This window comes from Triticum aestivum, chromosome 1B, assembly GCF_018294505.1.
Source record: "Triticum aestivum cultivar Chinese Spring chromosome 1B, IWGSC CS RefSeq v2.1, whole genome shotgun sequence".
NCBI lineage: Eukaryota > Viridiplantae > Streptophyta > Magnoliopsida > Poales > Poaceae > Triticum > Triticum aestivum.
Genome location: NC_057795.1, coordinates 12137239 through 12158187, shown reverse-complemented (window position 1 = coordinate 12158187; position 20949 = coordinate 12137239). Strand labels below are relative to the sequence as shown.

At 48.8% G+C, this 20949-nt stretch overlaps 1 protein-coding gene across 1 annotated transcript; it reads right to left on the bottom strand.

Annotated features, from left to right (window-relative positions):
- Window positions 1-1038: 1038 nt before the first annotated feature.
- On the bottom strand, window positions 1039-2261 carry LOC123084365 (thionin). Its single transcript, XM_044506009.1, has 3 exons — window positions 1938-2261; window positions 1682-1741; window positions 1039-1478 (listed from the first exon to the last, which is right to left on the bottom strand). The coding sequence occupies exons 1-3, from the start codon at window positions 2194-2196 to the stop codon at window positions 1390-1392; spliced, it is 408 nt and encodes a 135-aa protein (XP_044361944.1). The 5' UTR covers window positions 2197-2261; the 3' UTR covers window positions 1039-1389.
- Between the last annotated feature and the right edge of the window lie 18688 nt (window positions 2262-20949).

Here is a 20949-nt window from a genome sequence, read left to right as displayed (position 1 = left end):
TTTTGAAACTTCTTTTAATTCGAAAAAAATGTTATTTCAAATATTTACATGAAAGAATAAAAAATGTTACTAACAATTTTCAAAAAGTGGAAAGTATATTCTGGGAAATAAAAGAACCACATTCGTACATACGTACCATGATCTCATATATTTGGAAACAAATCATCGGAATTTTTCGTACATCACGTCACCTATATTTTAAGGTAGGTACAACTAGCATTTTTTTAAATCATTACTTATTTGAGAAAATACGTTCATCACGTGTTTTTAAAATATTCATCGAATACTTAAAAGATGGCCATCCCTTATTTGAACAAAGTTCACCACACATTTAAAACAAAATGAATGCTTATTTCTGCATACAAATCTAATATTCAAGTATTCAATTTTTTAATGTATTATCACAACAATTTTAAAAAAATTCATCACACAGGTATTTCATACAAATATATTATTCACATAGAAAAAATGCTGAGCAGTTTATTTACACATGATAAACATTTTTAATACATGATGGTTGTTTTGTTAAATACATGATAATTATTTAATACAGAATAAGCATTTTGAAAACACTTTTTTTAAATAGGTCTCACATGTTTTTATATTTGTTTCATAAAAGATGTGCTTATATTTGTTTCATCAGGAAATGTGTTTATATTTTAGGTGATAAATACATGATTTACAATTCTACAATCGAAATTTGGTTTTCAACACTTCAAAAGTTTGGTAGTATCAGTATGGCTAGTATTTTTTGCAGTTGTTAGTCTCCAAAGACGAGATTTTCAGAATTTCACATAGTTTAGTGACTTATTTGTTGTCATATCTCGTGTTATGTAGATGTAGGATCTATGAAAACATTACTGCTTTTGTTTACACGTTCTCGGTAGACAAGTGAGATAATGAAGCATGTGACGTGCCCAAGCTTCGGTAAAGTGCCAGCTCCGCCACTGTTAGAGTGGACGAGAGTTCACAAAGTTTACTGTGAAGTTGAGCCAAAAGCTTCGTACGTATCAAGTTTATGGACACATTCACGATGGCTGAAACACTAATTGACCGTCCATGCTTTGATTAACCTCAAAAGACACCTTGCCAACAACGACATTGCTTACCCCTATCAAAAGCAAGAAGAAAACAAGATGCCTCGCCAGAACGAAACACCATAATAATTTGTAAACTAAACAAGATACACTAAAAGCGTGGCGTCATCATGCCATATGCCAATGATACAACATAATTTTTTTAACAAGAAACGATGATCGAGCACTATACATCCTCGCAGGAAGATGCATCATACAGCTCATGATCCTTATTGGACTTGGCACAAATTATTGAAGGCAACATAAACACTCCTTGGCGGGCTTGTCAGATGCAGCTCCTTGGCATAACTAGTTAAGCCGTGATGACTTGTGCAATTTCCGCGTTGTTCTTGGTGCACAGATCGTGGCATCCACTGGTGCAGTGTTCCATGGCGCCTTTCCCTTCATTGGTATGAAAAAAAAATTAATTAGGTGATACATGCAAGCAAGGAGTTATTTAGGTGAGACTTTTACTACTACGAGACTTCTGGGGAACTGATGCATGCATTTTGTTTGTATATTGCAAGGTGTATTGCCTAAGGAAATTTGTAGCAGGATGCGCATGTGATGCATGGGGTTGGTGTTAGTGATAGAGAGAATCTTACCAGAAGGAGTTAATTTGTTGCACAAGGAAGCCGTGCACCCAATCTTGCAGTAGTTGGTGGCTGCTTCGCGGCAGGCAGTTCCGCAGCGTATATGCATGCAAATGTAAGCAAGCAAAAATTAAACATATATCGGTCCATCTCTTGCACTACATATATTCAAATGGAGCTCACAAGCTAGTAACCAAAAAACAAGTTCAACACGGAGTTGCAAGCAATAAACGTAGGACGAAAAGAAAGGGTCGGTTATTTGACATACCTTGCAGTGCAGTCTCTATATCTATATAACCGGGCTTGCATTCAAATCCAGCGGCTTCTGATATATAGCCAGCGGAAACACCGCAGCACTCTGAGACAGTGCTATCAGATTTTGCGCGGCACTTAAAATAGGTATCGACCGAGTTGAGATCATAACAACAGTGGGATGCTTGTACTTGCTGGGTTTGCTCCATGGCCACAACACCCACAACTACGAGCATCATCACAATGGTCTTGACATTGTTGCCTCTCATAGCCATGTTTAATTCTGTCACACACGGTGATTGAAATGAATGACGCTGAGATGAGATGGGATGAAGCAACACCTGGGCATCGCCCACTATTTATTGGAGATCTGGCTGGAGCGAGCTAGCCACGCATCTCAACTTGTGAACTAGCTGCGTGGTGTGCATGTGCTAGCTGCTCGATTACTCTGTTCCTTTGATCATTCTTTAATTTTTGTGCTGCGTGGTGTCATCAGTCATGTCGGTGGTTCGGCTGGCCAGCAGTCATGGGGGATCACATAAGATATAGTACATAGATATGTTCGTCGATCGAGCTGGATACAATATATACGCATGGTACACGCACGCTGATCAACGACGGATCGTGATCGACCGCGGTGCTAGAGGATAGTATTATATCAGATGCATATTCAATTGGGCATGTACAACTTCATTTGTGTTTGAGATCTCGACTTCACGGATAAGATCGTGGATTTGGCTCACTACTGGAATCCACTCGCCGAGTGCTAGGTATACCCGGCGAAGGCCTGCAAATACTCGGTAAATGGTTTTCTGAGTGTTGCATTCGGCAAAATGCACTTGGATTGCCCCCTTTTGCCAAGTGTTTATTTGGGGCGCTCGGCAAAGATTTGTGCTTGATAACAATGAGCTAAAGGAGGATGGAAACAACGGCAGAAGGTTGATGTACTGAGTGTAAACACTTGACAAAGACGTGACTTTGGCAGATCATATATACATGAAAGAAAAAAAACAGCGACCTGCGCCATGGTGATGAGCTCATCATGAGGACACACGAGCTTAATAACATGTATGTGGAGGAAGAACTTTATTGGCATCAATTCTCTAATGAGAGATGGCTCTTGAAAGGAGACAACAATACAGGCTTTTTTCACAAAGTAGCTAATGGGCGCCCTAGGAAACATTCCATGATTTCTTTTTTTTCGAAACGGAGGCAAAAGAATTGCCTCATCGATTAATTAAGAAGAAGAGAATTGCCCAATTAATTTACGAAAAACAGGGCGAAAACCGATACAAACAAACTCACTCAACACGAAGCACCACGGCCACATAGATGGCCCGCCAAGTGCTCCCAACACCCAACAAGCACAACCCTCGACACTTCTACAATGCAACGGAACCCGGGGTGAGAAAACGGCAATGATGACTCAAAATACCAAGGACACGTCGACAACACGAGAAACCGAGCACAATCCATCATGACATCGCAGACGCCTTCCCTCTTGCATCATCAACCATAGGAACCTCCAGCTGCTCACTTGACAAAGGTGAATCTTGTACATCGCTCGAGGTCGTCGATGTGTCCACCTTCATATGATCTACTGACAAACTCAGACATAGCTCCCTAAGCTCGGGCATGACCTGCAGTACCGGAGCCACAAGCACGGCAATGGACTCCCCCTCAGTGGAAGACAACATAGGATGGGAGGTAGGCACTGAGGATGAATTGTCTCCAACACGAGGGGAGAAGGAGCCATATAACTCCACCCCGCTATCCTGCACGGAGCAAACACCGGCCGCACAAGGAGAGTGCGGTGTCAGAGAGGTCTGCAACATAGCCGGCGCAAGGGAGAGTCGACTCAGAGCAGCCTCCGCTCGCTCTAAAAAGCTCCCGACATGCGCCAGACAGCCTTGCATCAACGCTGTCTGATCAGCCAAAACGGACTGCAACATCAGCTCTGACGAGGTTGGAGAGCCAAAGGTAGCAGAGACGACAGACGCCCAAGACCCACGATGAAGCGCCTTGGATAGGAGTGTGGATCTCATCGGACCCTCACATGAAGCAAGAGAAGGACGATGCACGACGTCGAGCTGCGACACGAGCGACACATCAATGCATGGTAGTGAGCTTAGAGGATGCCATGGGTTGCAACATCCACGCGCACGATGACCGTTCTCAAAACAACGGGACCACCGCAATGGCTCTTTGCAAACAGCCGCGCGATGACCATGAGCGAAGCATCTGTAACATCTACCGCGAAACCAAGTGGGGATGGGACGAGGAGCCATTGTAGAGGAAGGTGACGAAGTCGGACGACGCGGGCCGCGCCGCGGTAGCACCTCCTGCCAACCCTCATTTGTGTCTGCGTCATGCCCCACGCACATCCCTCCAGAGTCGAGGGCCTTGGTGGCAGCCGTCGGTGTCTGGGGAGCCAACTCCTCTTCGTCATCTTCATCGTCATCATTGTCATCATCGTCAGCAGCGGAGGCCCACAACACCGCCCGTGGTGGCAGCGTCATGACCATTTCCTCTTCACAGCCTACGTTGTCCCCATTGACAGAGGCAACAGGGGCCGACAACAACACATCCGAGGTGGCACCGGCAAGGACAGGGGAGCCAGGCGCCGGGGCCGAAGCAGTTGCCGACACAGGCTCCGAACAGGGCGTGCACGCAGCCTTAAGACCCCTATTCTCCCTCCTGAACCTGGAAGCTGGGGGCAGCTGCCGCGGTCGAGGGAGAACACCGGCGACTGGGGTAGTGCCTGCAGCCTGAGCGCACGGCCCAAACGGCGGAAGGACGATGGGTGCAGCAGCCGGAGACGCGATTGAGTGGTGGCCGTCGTGGAGGCTCGGACGAGCAGCATTGCCGGGCGAACCGAGAGATGGGGCGCCACCGAGACTGGTGTGGGATAGGTCTTCGTGGGGTACCCGGATCCGGTCACGGCGGCCGCAAAGGAGGACGGAAGCCGGAGATCCGGGCGTTGGCGGCGCCCAGCCACAACTTGCACGGGCGCAAGAGCGCCATCCCTTCCCAACGCATGATGCCGAGCCGAGCTGAGCCTAGCAGAAGAGAGAGGACGAGCAGGGGACTCCGGATCTGGCATGGGTAGCTGCGCAGCTAGCCAGAGGTGGGAGATCAAGGCGCCGCTGCCAGGGGCGCTCTCCCGACGCGGGTGCTGTCGCTGGAGCTTGTCCCTTGGTTGGATTACATTCCATGATTTCACTTGAATGTGGATTGATAGAAGGGACTAAAAATCTCTTAGCTCATGCTACTGATTACTATAAGACCCTCTTCGGACCAGCCCCTGGTAATCTATGCCATATAGAGGGAAACTTTTGGTTTCAAGAGGAGAAAATCTCTCCTGAGGATAATGATGACTTGACCCAGCCTTTTTCTATTGATGAAATTAAAAAGGCTCTGTTTGATATGAAATCTAACTGTGCCCCTGGACCGGATAATATCCCTGTCAAATTCTATCAACATTGTTGGGAAGTTGTAGCCCCAGACTTATTTGCCTGGTTTGAATGGTTTTATGAGGGGAGACTGGATGTGCAAAGACTGAATTATGGCATTATTACTCTATTTCCCAAGTCAATTGATGCTAGTAAAATCCAGCAATATAGACCGATTTGCTTATTACATTGCCCATACAAGCTTATTGCCAAGTTATGGACATTAGGGCTAGTAAATGTGCTCATAAGCTGTTTAGCATACAACAAAATGCTTTCATCAAGGGGAGACATATAGTGGACAGCATATTATCCCTACATGAGGTTTTACATTATACTCATGTTAAAAAGCAAGTGGGGGTTGTTCTTAAGCTTGACTTCGAGAATGCTTATGACAAAGTCAACTGTGACTTTTTGCTTGAATGCCATGTAAAACGTGGGTTTAATCAAAAATGGTGTGGGTGGGTGTCTCAAATCCTTAAGAATGGGACGTTTAGTGTTAAAATCAATGATGAGCTGGGTCCCTATATACACAGTGCAAAAGGGGTTAGGCAGGGTGATCCACATTCTCCTTTCCTTTTTTAATCTTGCGGCAGAATGCCTAACTAAGATGATGATTTTGGCCCCAAAAAACGGTCTCATTAAAGGGTTGGCCTCTGATCTTATTGAGGATGGAGTGGGTATCCTGCAATATGCAGATGATATAGTCATTTGCTTTGAAGATGACATTGACAAGGTTGTCAATGTCAAACTCTTGCTGTATTTGTTTGAACCCATGTCTGGGCTGAAAATTAACTTTGATAAGAGTGAAGTAATTATTATAGGTGGGGATAGCGAGACTGATGCGATTTATGCTGAGATGTTTGGATGTCAGGTGGGCACTTTGCCTATGAGATACCTGGGTGCTACGATCACATACTCTACTTTGAAAAATATAGAGTTGGATTTCTTGGATGTGAAGATGATAAAAAAACTTGATGCCCGGATTGCATATTCAGAATCATCTGGTGCTAGACTCACCCTCTTAGACTCTAGCCTGGATGGGATTCCATCATACCTTATGTCTATGTTTCCGTTCAACAAAACCTTTATTGAAAAAATGGATAAGAACTGTTGCGGATATAACTACTAACTATAAACCACCCAGGAGGGGCCGGTTCACACTCAACTATATTGAAGCCCATGAACACCCAGAAATGGCACTTTACTAATGAAGCTTAGAGGCCCGGAGCCCAAAGGCAAATTAGGGCCCATAGTGGTAAACTGCCATAGTCACGTAGCTTGTATTGTAAGTTAGGAAAGGAGAGACCGAGCCGGACACTTGTATGAGCCGGCCTCGGGACTCTGTAAACCAGCGGGGCGTCAACCCGTGTATATAAGGGGACGACCCGACGGCGGTTCAGGGACAAGAAACAACAACTCGAGATCCAGGCAGAACGTGTTTAGCTCCCTGGTTATCGAGACCCCAATAATCCCATCACAACTAGATGTAGGCCTTTACCTTCATCGAAGGGGCCGAACTAGTATAAAAACTCTCGTGTCCTTTGTCCGGTTTAACCCCTTTAAGCAAACCCGTTGTGATGGCTCCATGACTAAGTCCTTTCACGAGGACATCTAACGTGATATTTCCACGACAGTTGGCGCCCACCGTGGGGCTATCGCACGATGGTTTCGAGTTCTTGAAGGGCAGCTTTGAAGGACTCAAAGTATACGCAGTGGGCCGGATGACCAAGAGTCGTCGCGGCAAGCTCTACATCGACGACGCAGGGTGGGGCCCTGAGGCCGGCTCAATTGAGTACGGATACCGGGTCCCCTTTGGCGGAATTCACGTTTTCATCGGCAAGATCAGTGAACTGGGCCCTGAGCCGGACGTCTGCACCGACCTCGTCGAGACGGCTCAGCGTGCAAGCTCCGCTCGGATTCAGCCCGGCATGAAGCATGCGTTCGTAGGATGTGTCCACGGGATCGGATATGAACCGATGTCCGAGGGTGAGACAGTCGCTTATTCTGATGGCGAATCATCCGCTAGTGAAACCGAGTCCCTGTACCAAGTTCATGATGGTGTGTTCGAAGGGTATTTCGATCGCACCAGTATTCCGGAATTTCTTGAACCGCCAAACCAAGTCGGAATCTTCATGGCCAAAACACAGCCAACTTTGCAGAATTCTACCGCGGCGGCATCCGGACCGGCAGCAGGGGCAGGAGGCTCCGCGCGCCGGCCGGCTCAAGTTCTATCCGGATTGATGGACGCCTGGGTGACGTTATTGGCCACAACAGTTACCCCGGAGGCTCAAGATCGGCATAACACGGAGGTCGCTAAGTTGCGGGATCAGATAACTCAGGACAAAGAGGATTTGGCGGCTGAGGAGATCAGGATGGCTGAGGAACGGGCCGCTTTAGATGCCCAGACGCAGAGGATTCAAGCCGAGAATTATCGACTTTTGATGGATCAGAACGCCTCGAATGAAGTATTCAGGAGGAGACATCGATCTCGCTTGCCGGCGGATTACAATGCAATGAATCTCTTCGATACGCTAGGGGCAGGGACCAGCAATTCGGCAGCAGTAAACCAGACTATCGCGCCAAGGACCGGAGCGCCAGATCAACCTTAGGTGATGGGTCCACTTCGACAGATAGACAACCCTCCGCGGTATACCACACCCCCGCCGGGTCACTTCTCTACCCCTTTGGATAATATGATAGCAACCGCATCCCGACTGGCAGCTATTCCAATAGAGGGTGAGTTGCCAGCAGCGGTTGAGACACGATGGGCCAGGGATCTTCTTCAAACTGCTATGACGCAGCAGCAGGCTTACTCGTATAGTCGAGACAGGATTCACAGGACCCCACGTCCGAGCAAAAGCTATAGCAGGCATATAGATGAACTGGACGTGTCCAGCAGTGCGCGGCGCCATATTGTCCCTCAAGGACCCAATCCGGCGCATGGTGAGGTGAACGCTCGGGACATGGTGGATAATGGCAGAGCATGAAGGGAGGCTGCTTTAGCAGCACAGTATATGGGTCGTTATCAACCCGCCACGGTTCAACCAGCAGCGTCAGTAAACCGAGGCACCGGGCTTGCCTTCAGTTCCTGGGGAGTATCGTGTCTCATTCCGGCTCTCCGTAATGTGCGGCTGCCTAAAGATTTCAAGGGTCCATGTATGGTGCCTAATTACACCGCTGATCAACCACCCAAGGCATGGGTGGAAAGTTATGAGATGGCAATGGAGATGCTGGATGTGGATGAAGCGGCTTGTGCAAAGTACTTCACGACGATGTTGGAGGGAACAACCCATACATGGTTGAAGAACCTGCCAGCTAACTCCATCGAGTCATGGGACCAATTGAAGGCCCGGTTTATAGCAAATTTCAAGGATACATGCAAGCAGCCTATGTCCATTGTGGATCCGGATGCATGTGTTCAAGGAGATAACGAGTCAACAACTCATTGGGTGCGCCAGGTTTCAGAAGTTTTGCACTCGTCAGACCGCATTAACGCTGGCCAAGCAATCATAACACTGGAGCGCAATTGCCGGTTTAAGTCACTAAAGATGAAGTTGGGACGACTCAAGCACCACTGCAATGACATGGGAACCCTTATGGCAGCCTTGGTAAAGTATGCCGATTCTGATAATACCAAGGATCCCGATTCTGATGAGGAGAAACCCGAGAAGGGAAAGAAGAACAACAGTGCAAAGGGACAGCAGCACAACCAAGGAGGCCATGGGAATAATGGTAAGTGTTGGGGAACGTTGCAGAAAATTAAAATTTTTCCTACGGTTTCACCAAGATCCATCTATGAGTTCATCTAAGCAATGAGTCAAGGGAGAGAGTTTGCATCTACATACCACTTGTAGATTGCGTGCGGAAGCTTGCAAGGTGATGATGTAGTCGTACTCGACGTGATTCGAATCACCGATGACCAAGTGCTGAACGGACAGCACCTCCGCGTTCAACACACGTACGGGACGGGAGACGTCTCCTCCTTCTTGATCCAACAAGGGGGAAGGAGAGGTTGAGGAAGACAGCTCCACCGGCAGCACGACGGCGTGGTGATGGTGGAGAGGCAGTACTCCGACAGGGCTTCGCCAAGCACACAACGGAGGAGGAGAGGTGTTGGGGAGGGGAGGGCTGCGCCTTGGAGGGTGGTGCGGCTGCCCTCTCCTCACCCCTCTATTTATAGGGGGAAGGGAGAAGGGGGCCGGCCCCCTAGAACCCATCTAGGGAGGGGTGCGGCGGCCTAGGGGAGAGGGGAGAGGGTGGCTTGCCCCCCAAGCCAAGGGGGGGCGCCCCCTCTAGGGTTCCCCCCTCAACCCTAGGCGCATGGGCCCAAGGGAGGGGGTGCGGCCAGCCCACCAGGGGCTGGCTCCCTGCCCCACGCAGCCCATGTGCCCCCCCGGGAGGGGTGGCCCCTCCCGGTGGACCCCCGGAACCCTTCCGGTGGCCCCGGTACAATACCAGTATGACCCCAAAACTTCCCGGTGTCCGTTTGACAACTTCCCATATATAAATCTTTACCTCCGGACCCTTCCGGATCTCCTCGTGACGTCCAGGATCCCATCCGGGACTCCGAACAACATTCGGTAGTCACATACTAGTCTTCCTAATAACCCTAGCGTCACCGAACCTTAAGTGTGTAGACCCTACGGGTTCGGGAGACATGCAGACATGACCGAGACGCTCTCAGTCAATAACCAACAACGGGATCTGGATACCCATGATGGCTCCCACATGCTCCTCCATGTTGTCATCGGATGAACCACGATGTCGAGGATTCGATCAAACCCTGTATGCAATCCCCTTTGTCAATCGGTACGTTACTTGCCCCAGACTCGATCGTCGGTATCCCAATACCTTGTTCAGTCTCATTACCGGCAAGTCACTCTACTCGTACCGTAATGCATGATCCCGTGTCCAACACCTTGGTCACATTGAGCTCATTATGATGATGCATTACCGAGTGGGCCCAGAGATACCTCTCCGTCATACGGAGTGACAAATCCCAGTCTCGATCCGTGTCAACCCAACAGACACTTTCGGAGATACCTGTAATGCACCTTTATAGTCACCCAGTTACGTTGTGACGTTTGATACACCCAAGGCACTCTTACGGTATCCGGGAGTTACACGATCTCATGGTCGAAGGAAGAGATACTTGACACTGGCAAAGCTCTAGCAAAACGAACTACACGATCTTTTATGCTATGCTTAGGATTGGGTCTTGTCCATCACATCATTCTCCTAATGATGTGATCCCGTTATCAACGACATCCAATGTGCATAGTCAGGAAACCATGACTATCTGTTGATCACAACGAGCTAGTCAACTAGAGGCTCACCAGGGACATATTGTGGTCTAAGTATTCACACGTGTATTACGATTTCCGGATAATACAGTTATAGCATGAATAAAAGACATTTATCATGAACATTGAAATATAATAATACTTTTATTATTGCCTCTAGGGCATATTTCCAACAGTCTCCCACTTGCACTAGAGTCACCAATCTAGTTACATTGTGATGAATCGAACACCCATAGAGTTCTGGTGTTGATCATGTTTTGCACGCGAGAGAGGTTTAGTCAGCGGATCTGCGACATTCAGATCCGTGTGCACTTTGCAAATCTCTATGTCTCCATCTTGAACATTTTCACGGATGGAGTTGAAACGACGCTTGATGTGCCTGGTCTTCTTGTGAAACCTGGGCTCCTTGGCGAGGGCAATAGCTCCAGTGTTGTCACAGAAGAGTTTGATCGGCCCCGACGCATTGGGTATGACTCCTAGGTCGGTGATGAACTCCTTCACCCAAATCGCTTCATGCGCTGCCTCCGAGGCTGCCATGTACTCCGCTTCACACGTAGATCCCGCCACGACGCTCTGCTTGCAGCTGCACCAGCTTACTGCTCCACCATTCAACATATACACGTATCCGGTTTGTGACTTAGAGTCATCCAGATCTGAGTCGAAGCTAGCGTCGACGTAACCCTTTACGACGAGCTCTTCGTCTCTCCATAAACGAGAAACATGTCCTTCGTCCTTTTCAGGTACTTCAGGATATTCTTGACCGCTGTCCAGTGTTCCTTGCCGGGATTACTTTGGTATCTTGCTACCAAACTTACGGCAAGGTTTACATCGGGTCTGGTACACAGCATGGCATACATAATAGATCCTATGGCTGAAGCATAGGGGATGACACTCATCTCTTCTTTATCTTTTGCCATGGTCGGTGACTGAGCCGAGCTCAATCTCACACCTTGTAACATAGGCAAGAACCCCTTCTTGGACTGATCCATTTTGAACCTCTTCAAAATCTTATCAAGGTATGTGCTTTGTGAAAGACCTATGAGGCGTCTCGATCTATCTCTATAGATCTTGATGCCTAATATATAAGCAGCTTCTCCAAGGTCCTTCATTGAAAAACACTTATTCAAGTAGGCCTTAATGCTGTCCAGAAATTCTATATTATTTCCCATCAAGAGTATGTCATCTACATATAATATGAGAAATGCTACAGAGCTCCCACTCACTTTCTTGTAAACGCAGGCTTCTCCATAAGTCTGCATAAACCCAAACGCTTTGATCATCTCATCAAAGCGAATGTTCCAACTCCGAGATGCTTGCACCAGTCCATAAATGGATCGCTGGAGCTTGCATACTTTGTTAGCGTTCCGAGGATCGACAAAACCTTCCGGCTGCATCATATACAGTTCTTCCTTAAGATGCCCATTAAGGAATGCCGTTTTGACGTCCATTTGCCATATCTCATAATCATAGTATGCGGCAATTGCTAACATGATTCGGACGGACTTCAGCTTCGCTACGGGAGAGAAAGTCTCGTCGTAGTCAATCCCTTGAACTTGTCGATAACCCTTAGCGACAGGTCGAGCCTTGTAGATTGGTAACATTACCATCCGCGTCCGTCTTCTTCTTAAAGATCCATTTGTTTTCTATCGCTCGCCGATCATCGGGCAAGTCTGTCAAAGTCCATACTTTGTTTTCATACATGGATTCTATCTCGGATTTCATGGCTTCAAGCCATTTGTTGGAATCCGGGCCCGCCATCGCTTCTTCATAGTTCGAAGGTTCATTGTTGTCTAACAACATGATTTCCAGGACAGGGTTGCCGTACCACTCTGGTGCGGAACGTGTCCTTGTGGACCTACGAAGTTCAGCAGTAACTTGATCCGAAGTACCTTGATCATCATCATTGTTTTCCTCTTCAGTTGGTGTGGGCATCACAGGAACGGTTTCCTGCGCTGCGCCACTTTCCCGCTCAAGAGGTAGTACTTCATCAAGTTCTACTTTCCTCCCACTTACTTCTTTCGAGAGAAACTCTTTTTCCAGAAAGCATCCGTTCTTGGCAACAAAGATCTTGCCTTCGGATCTTAAGTAGAAGGTATACCAGACAGTTTCCTTAGGGTATCCTATGAATACGCATTTTTCCGACTTGGGTTCGAGCTTTTCAGGTTGAAGTTTCTTGACATAAGCATCACATCCCCAAACTTTTAGAAACGACAGCTTAGGTTTCTTTCCAAACCATAATTCATACGGTGTCGTCTCAACGGATTTAGACGGTGCCCTATTTAAAGTGAATGTAGCTGTCTCTAGAGCGTATCCTCAAAATGATAGCGGTAAATCGGTAAGAGACATCATAGACCGCACCATATCCAATAGGGTGCGATTACGACGTTCGGACACACCATTTTGCTAAGGTGTTCCAAGCGGCGTGAGCTGTGAAACGATTCCACATTTCCTTAAGTGTGTACCAAATTCGTGACTTAAGTATTCTCCTCCACGATCTGATCGTAAGAATTTTATCTTTCGGTCACGTTGATTCTCTACCTCATTCTGAAATTCCTTGAACTTTTCAAAGGTCTCAGACTTGTGTTTCATTAAATAGACATACCCATATCTACTCAAGTCATCTGTGAGAGTAAGAACATAACAATATCCTCCGCGAGCCTCAACGCTCATTGGACCGCACACATCGGTATGTATGATTTCCAACAAGTTGGTTGCTCGCTCCATTGTTCCGGAGAACGGAGTCTTGGTCATTTTGCCCAAAAGGCATGGTTCGCACGTGTCAAATGATTCATAATCAAGAGACTCTAAAAGTCCTTCGGCATGGAGCTTCTTCATGCGCTTGACACCAATGTGACCAAGGCGGCAGAGCCACAAGTATGTGGGACTATCGTTATCAACTTTAAATCTTTTGGCATCTACACTATGAACATGTGTAATATTACGCTCGAGATTCATTAAGAATAAATCATTGACCATCGGAGCATGACCATAAAACATATCTCTCATATAAATCGAACAACCATTATTCTCAGACTTAAATGAGTAGCCATCTCGTATTAAACGAGATCCAGATACAATGTTCATGCTCAAACTTGGCACTAAATAACAATTATTAAGGTTCAAAACTAATCCCGTAGGTAAATGTAGAGGCAGCGTGCCGACGGCGATCACATCGACTTTGGAACCATTCCCGACGCGCATCGTCACCTCGTCCTTCGCCAGTCTCCGTTTATTCCGCAGCTCCTGCTGTGAGTTACAAATATGAGCAACGGCACCGGTATCAAATACCCAGGAGTTACTACGAGTACTGGTAAGGTACACATCAATCACATGTATATCAAATATACCTTTGGTGTTGCCGGCCTTCTTATCCGCTAAGTATTTGGGGCAGTTCCGCTTCCAGTGACCCTTCCCCTTGCAATAAAAGCACTCAGTCTCAGGCTTGGGTCCATTCTTTGACTTCTTCCCGGTAACTGGCTTACCAGGCGCGGCAACATCTTTGCCGTCCTTCTTGAAGTTCTTCTTACCCTTGCCCTTCTTGAACTTAGTGGTCTTATTGACCATCAACACTTGATGTTCTTTCTTGATTTCAGCCTCTGCTGACTTCAGCATCGAGAACACTTCAGGAATGGTCTTTTCCATCCCCTGCATGTTGTAGTTCATCACAAAGCTCTTGTAGCTTGGTGGGAGCGACTGGAGGATTCTGTCAATGACCGCCTCATCTGGGAGGTTAATGTTCAGCTGGGTCATACGGTTGTGCAACCCAGACATCTTCAGGATGTGCTCACTGACAGAACTGTTTTCCTCCATCTTACAACTGTAGAACTTGTCGGAGACATCATATCTCTCGACCCGGGCATGAGCTTGAAAAACTAGTTTCAGCTCTTCGAACATCTCATATGCTCCGTGGTGCTCAAAACACTTTTGGAGCCCCGGTTCTAAGCTGTAAAGCATGCCGCACTGAACGAGGGAGTAATCATCAGCACGAGACTGCCAAGCATTCATAATGTCTTGGTTCTCTGGGACGGGAGCGTCACCTAGCGGTCCTTCTAGGACATATTGTTTCCTGGCAGCTATGAGGATGATCCTCAGGTTCCGGACCCAGTCCGTATAGTTGCTGCCATCATCTTTCAGCTTGGTTTTCTCTAGGAACGCGTTGAAGTTCATGTTGACATGAGCGTTGGCCATTTGATCTACAAGACATATTTGCAAAGGTTTTAGACTAAGTTCATGATAATAAGTTCTAATCAAATTATGAACTCCCACTCAGATTAGACATCCCTCTAGTCATCTAAGTGTTACACGATCCGAGTCGACTAGCCCGTGTCCGATCATCACGTGAGACGGACTAGTCATCGTCGGTGAACATTCTCATGTTGATCGTATCTTCCATACGACTCGTGTTCGACCTTTCGGTCTCCGTGTTCCGAGGCCATGTCTGCACATGCTAGGCTCGTCAAGTTAACCCTAAGTGTTTTCGCTGTGTAAAACTGTCTTACACCCGTTGTATGTGAACGTAAGAATCCATCACACCCGATCATCACGTGGTGCTTAGAAGCGACGAACTGTAGCAACGGTGCACAGTTAGGGGAGAACACTTCTTGAAATTTTTGTAAGGGATCATCTTATTTACTACCGTCGTCCTAAGTAAACAAGATGCATAAACATAATAAACATCACATGCAATTATATAGTTGTGACATGATATGGCCAATATCATATAGCTCCATTGATCTTCATCTTCGGGGCTCCATGATCATCTTGTCACCGGCTTGACACCATGATCTCCATCATCATGATCTCCATCATCGTGTCTTCATGAAGTTGTCACGCCAACGACTACTTCTACTTCTATGACTAACGTTTAGCAATAAAGTAAAGTAGTTTACATGGCGTTATTCAATGACACGCAGGTCATACAAAAAATAAAGACAACTCCTATGGCTCCTGCCGGTTGTCATACTCATCGACATGCAAGTCGTGAATCCTATTACAAAGAACATGATCTCATACATCACAATTCATCATTCATCACAACTTCTGGCCATATCACATCACATGATCAATCGCTGCAAAAACAAGTTAGACGTCCTCTAATTGTTGTTGCATCTTTTACGTGGCTGCAATTGGGTTCTAGCAAGAACGTTTTCTTACCTACGAATCACCACAACGTGATTTTGTCAACTTCTATTTACCCTTCATAAGGGCCCTGTTCATCGATTCCGCTCCAACTAAAGTGGGAGAGACAGACACCCGCCAGCCACCTTATGCAACTAGTGCATGTCAGTCGGTGGAACCGGTCTCACGTAAGCGTACGTGTAAGGTTGGTCCGGGCCGCTTCATCCCACAATACCGTTGAGCAAGAAAAGACTAGTAGAGGCAAGTAAGATGACAAAATCCACGCCCACAACAAAATTGTGTTCTACTCGTGCAAAGAGAACTACGCATAGACCTAGCTCATGATGCCACTGTTGGGGAACGTTGCAGAAAATTAAAATTTTTCTATGGTTTCACCAAGATCCATCTATGAGTTCATCTAAGCAATGAGTCAAGGGAGAGAGTTTGCATCTACATACCACTTGTAGATCGCGTGCGGAAGCTTGCAAGGTGATGATGTAGTCGTACTCGACGTGATTCGAATCACCGATGACCAAGTGCTGAACGGACAGCACCTCCGCGTTCAACACACATACGGGACGGGAGACGTCTCCTCCTTCTTGATCCAGCAAGGGGGAAGGAGAGGTTGAGGAAGACAGCTCCACCGGCAGCATGACGGCGTGGTGATGGTGGAGAGGCAGTACTCCGACAGGGCTTCGCCAAGCACACAACGGAGGAGGAGAGGTGTTGGGGAGGGGAGGGCTGCGCCTTGGAGGGTGGTGCGGCTGCCCTCCCCTCACCCCTCTATTTATAGGGGGAAGGGAGAAGGGGCCCGGCCCCCTAGAACCCATCTAGGGAGGGGTGCGGCGGCCTAGGGGAGAGGGGAGAGGGTGGCTTGCCCCCCAAGCAAGGGGGGCGCCCCCTCTAGGGTTCCCCCCTCAACCCTAGGCGCATGGGCCCAAGGGAGGGGGTGTGGCCAGCCCACCAGGGGCTGGCTCCCTGCCCCACGCAGCCCATGTGGCCCCCCGGGAGGGGTGGCCCCTCCCGGTGGACCCCCGGAACCCTTCCGATGGCCCCGGTACAATACCGGTATGACCCCGAAACTTCCCGGTGTCCGTTTGACAACTTCCCATATATAAATCTTTACCTCCGGACCCTTCCGGATCTCCTCGTGACGTCCAGGATCCCATCCGGGACTCCGAACAACATTCGGTAGTCACATACTAGTCTTCCTAATAACCCTAGCGTCACCGAACCTTAAGTGTGTAGACCCTACGGGTTCGGGAGACATGCAGACATGACCGAGACGCTCTCAGTCAATAACCAACAGCGGGATCTGGATACCCATGATGGCTCCCACATGCTCCTCGATGTTGTCATCGGATGAACCACGATGTCGAGGATTCGATCAAACCCTGTATGCAATTCCCTTTGTCAATCGGTACGTTACTTGCCCGAGACTTGATCGTCGGTATCCCAATACCTTGTTCAGTCTCGTTACCGGCAAGTCACTCTACTCGTACCGTAATGCATGATCCCATGTCCAACACCTTGGTCACATTGAGCTCATTATGATGATGCATTACCGAGTGGGCCCAGAGATACCTCTCCGTCATACGGAGTGACAAATCCCAGTCTCGATCCGTGTCAACCCAACAGACACTTTCGGAGATAACTGTAATGCACCTTTATAGTCACCCAGTTATGTTGTGACGTTTGATACACCCAAGGCACTCTTACGGTATCCGGGAGTTACACGATCTCATGGTCGAAGGAAGAGATACTTGACACTGGCAAAGCTCTAGCAAAACGAACTACACGATCTTTTATGCTATGCTTAGGATTGGGTCTTGTCCATCACATCATTCTCCTAATGATGTGATCCCGTTATCAACGACATCCAATGTCCATAGTCAGGAAACCATGACTATCTGTTGATCACAACGAGCTAGTCAACTAGAGGCTCACCAGGGACATATTGTGGTCTAAGTATTCACACGTGTATTACGATTTCCGGATAATACAGTTATAGCATGAATAAAAGACATTTATCATGAACATTGAAATATAATAATACTTTTATTATTGCCTCTAGGGCATATTTCCAACAGTAAGCGCAAAGCAGATAATTCAGATTTTGTGGCTAACACCAATATGCAGCATCGTAAGGGTAAACCGCCCCAACGCGGCGGCGGTATGAATCTGGAGCGTTGAATGGTGGGCAGTATCATGTGTTCACTACTAGTTTGTGCAAGCACGATCAGAAGCTTCACAAGAGGGCAGTTAATGCTATTGAACCGGCAGTACCACGTTATTTGCGGTGGTCTGAGCAACCCATTGCACTACAAAAAAAAGACACATCCGTGACATTTTGGGCGAACGAATTTTTTTCTGTCATACATATGACACTTCTATGACGATAATTGTGACAAAACCCGGTATCATCATAGATGTGGTGGGATCCTACTTCTATGACAAAAAAACATGATAGAAAATGGGCTTTTCGTCCTGGGCGGGCCGAAGACGTAGCTGCATGACATTCTTTGGGCCGTCCATGACGGAAAAAACCGTGGTAGAAGCGAGGGGGGAAAATTTAGGGGAGTTGTCGGTTACGGTGGGAGGTCGGGGGCCGAGCGATGCGCGTTTCTCTCGTACACATGCGAGGCGTTGGGTCTAACTGAACCCGAGCGAGGCGTTGGGCTCTAACTGAACCCGAGCGATTGTACTGCAGGCTACGCGTTACTGAACCCGAGCGATCGATCGATGGCTGTTAACTGAACCTGATGGAGCGATTCCTTCGCTATGCTGCTAACTAAAGCCGATCGATTGGATGAACAGTGAGCGTTGCGGGGGGGGGGGGGGGTTGGATAAATAGTGAGCGGTGGCGTTGCCTCTGGATGAACAGGACCCCGTGGTGTGGAGGGCTGGATGAACAGTAGACGGTGGAGGGGTGGTTGAACAGGACCCCGTGGTGTGGAGGGGGCTGGATGAACAGTAGATGGTGGAGGGCTGGATGAACAGTAGACGGTGGAGGGGTGGTTGAACAGTAGCCGGTAGAGTAGCGCGCGGTGGAGGCTGGATGAAGATGAGCCCGTGGAGGCTGGAGGAGGTCGACGGTAGCCCGTGGAGGCTGGAGGAGGTCGACGGTGGAGATGAACAGTATCCCGTGGAGTCCCGTTTTGTGGTACGCCACACCCTCCCGATGAACAGGACCCCCGTTTTGACCGTAGGAGGTCCGTTTGGTCCGTTTTGCGGTACGGCACACCCCTCCCGATCAACAGGACCCCCGTTTCGACCGTAGGAGGTCCGTTTGGTCCGTTTTGCGGTACGCCACACCCCTCCCGATCAACAGGACCCCCGTTTCGACCGTAGGAGTTCCATTTCGTCCGTTTTGCGGTATTCCACACCCCTCCCGATCAACAGGACCCCCGTTTTGACCGTAGGAGGTCCATTTCCTCCGTTTTGCGGTACGCCACACCCCTCCCGATCAACAGGACCCCCGTTTTGACCGCAGGAGGTCCGTTTCCTCCGTTTTGCGGTATGCCACACCCCTCCCGATCAACAGAACCCCCATTTCGACCGTAGGAGGTTCGTTTCCTCCGTTTTGTGGTTCGCCACACCCCTCCCGATCAACAGGACCCAGTTCCGAACGTGGCCGGTTGAACACAAGGCCGTTTCCTCCGTTGTGCGGTACGCCAGGCCTCGTTTCCATCGCATGTTCCGTCCAAGCCCTCCCGATGAACACGACCACGCATTCGTTCTGACCCAGTCGGTTGGCTCCCCATGAACACGACGACAACGTTGTTTCTCCGTTCCAACCCAGCCATGTACGTATGCGCGAGTAGGCGTTCGAGACCGTGCCCGTATGTACGTACGTGGCCGTATTTTCTTTCTTGCATCCTCGCCGTTGTACGTACGTGTACATGCTACATGCGCGCCTCTACTACGACACGTGCGCGCCTCTACATCCACCAGTATATATGTACGCACACATTCGCAACCATAATGACAACGCTACGTACGCTTCAACCAGGTGGGTCCTGACTGTCAGGCACTTCCTTGCGTGCGAAGATGTAGCTGGTGGGTCCCAGCAGTAAGGGAGGCGCATGTTTTTTTTGCCCGGACATACTTCCTTGCGTGCGAATATGTAGCTGGTGGGTCCCAGCAGGGGGGCGAATCGTTTTTTTTCCGCTCGGACGCACTTCCTTGCGTGCGAAGGTGTAGTTGGTGGGTCCCAGCAGTCGGGGGGGGGGGGCGGAACGTTTTTTCGCAAAATACGATGACCCGTCCGGTGGGTCCCCACTGTCAGGTGGAGGAATAATTATTTTGCGTGTAATAAGGAGGCACTTCCTTGCTGCGGCCGTGGACCCAGCTGTCAGCCTCTCCATGTACAGTCCACGTCCGATGGAAGCCGTTCCTTGACCATGTTGACCACGTCGCGCCGAGAGCACCAGGGCGGTGGAGGACGGCGAGGCCTAGGAAGGGGACGACACGGAGCCGGGGAAGACGCGGTAGTGTATGCCCACGTGTTGTGGAATACGAGGGTTCACTGGTTCGCAGCGGTGTGAGGCTGCCGTCGCCGCAGAATAACAGGGGGTGTGGGTGAGTAGAGGGATGGCCTGGCCAGCGGTGGGAGTAGTAGGGGGCAGTGAGGACTCCGCCGCATCGTATCCGGCCACGGGAGGCAGGAGCACGAGGCACTACCGGCGCTGGTTTGGGCGGCTGGAGCAAGAAGACCAGAGGTTGAAGAAGCACTATGGCCGTTGGAGACATTGTACGATCACTAGAGCTAGAATCGTGCATATTGACTAAGTTGACAAAGCCCTCCGTCCCCGTCAACTTAGTAGGCCCACAAGTTAGCCTGCCACTATACTAGGTCCCAGCTAACAGGGGGAGTATTCATTTTTTTTGTGCGTAATAAGGAGGCACTTCCTTGCGTACGAACATATAGCTGGTGGGTCCGAGCTGTCAGAGCCGGCCGCGGGGAGGAGGGAGCAGGCAGTCCCGCCGGCGCTTGTTTGAGCAGCTAGAGCAGGAAGAGCAGAGATTGAAGAAGCACGACGGCCGTTGGATGGCCATCCAACAGTCACTGCTTGTGCGTCAACCTTTTTTTAGGAAAGCTCAAATCTGTGGAAAACAGCATACATCCCATCTGCCATTATTTTTAATAATTTAC

Excerpts from the sequence above, each read along its gene's own strand:
- LOC123084365 (XM_044506009.1), bottom strand. The coding sequence starts at position 2,196 with ATGGCTATGAGAGGCAACAATGTCAAGACCATTGTGATGATGCTCGTA. Across the intron at positions 1,742-1,937 it reads TATAGAGACTGCACTGCAAG|CCACCAACTACTGCAAGATT; the intron begins GTATGTCAAATA and ends GCCGCGAAGCAG. Across the intron at positions 1,479-1,681 it reads CAACAAATTAACTCCTTCTG|GGAAAGGCGCCATGGAACAC; the intron begins GTAAGATTCTCT and ends ATACCAATGAAG.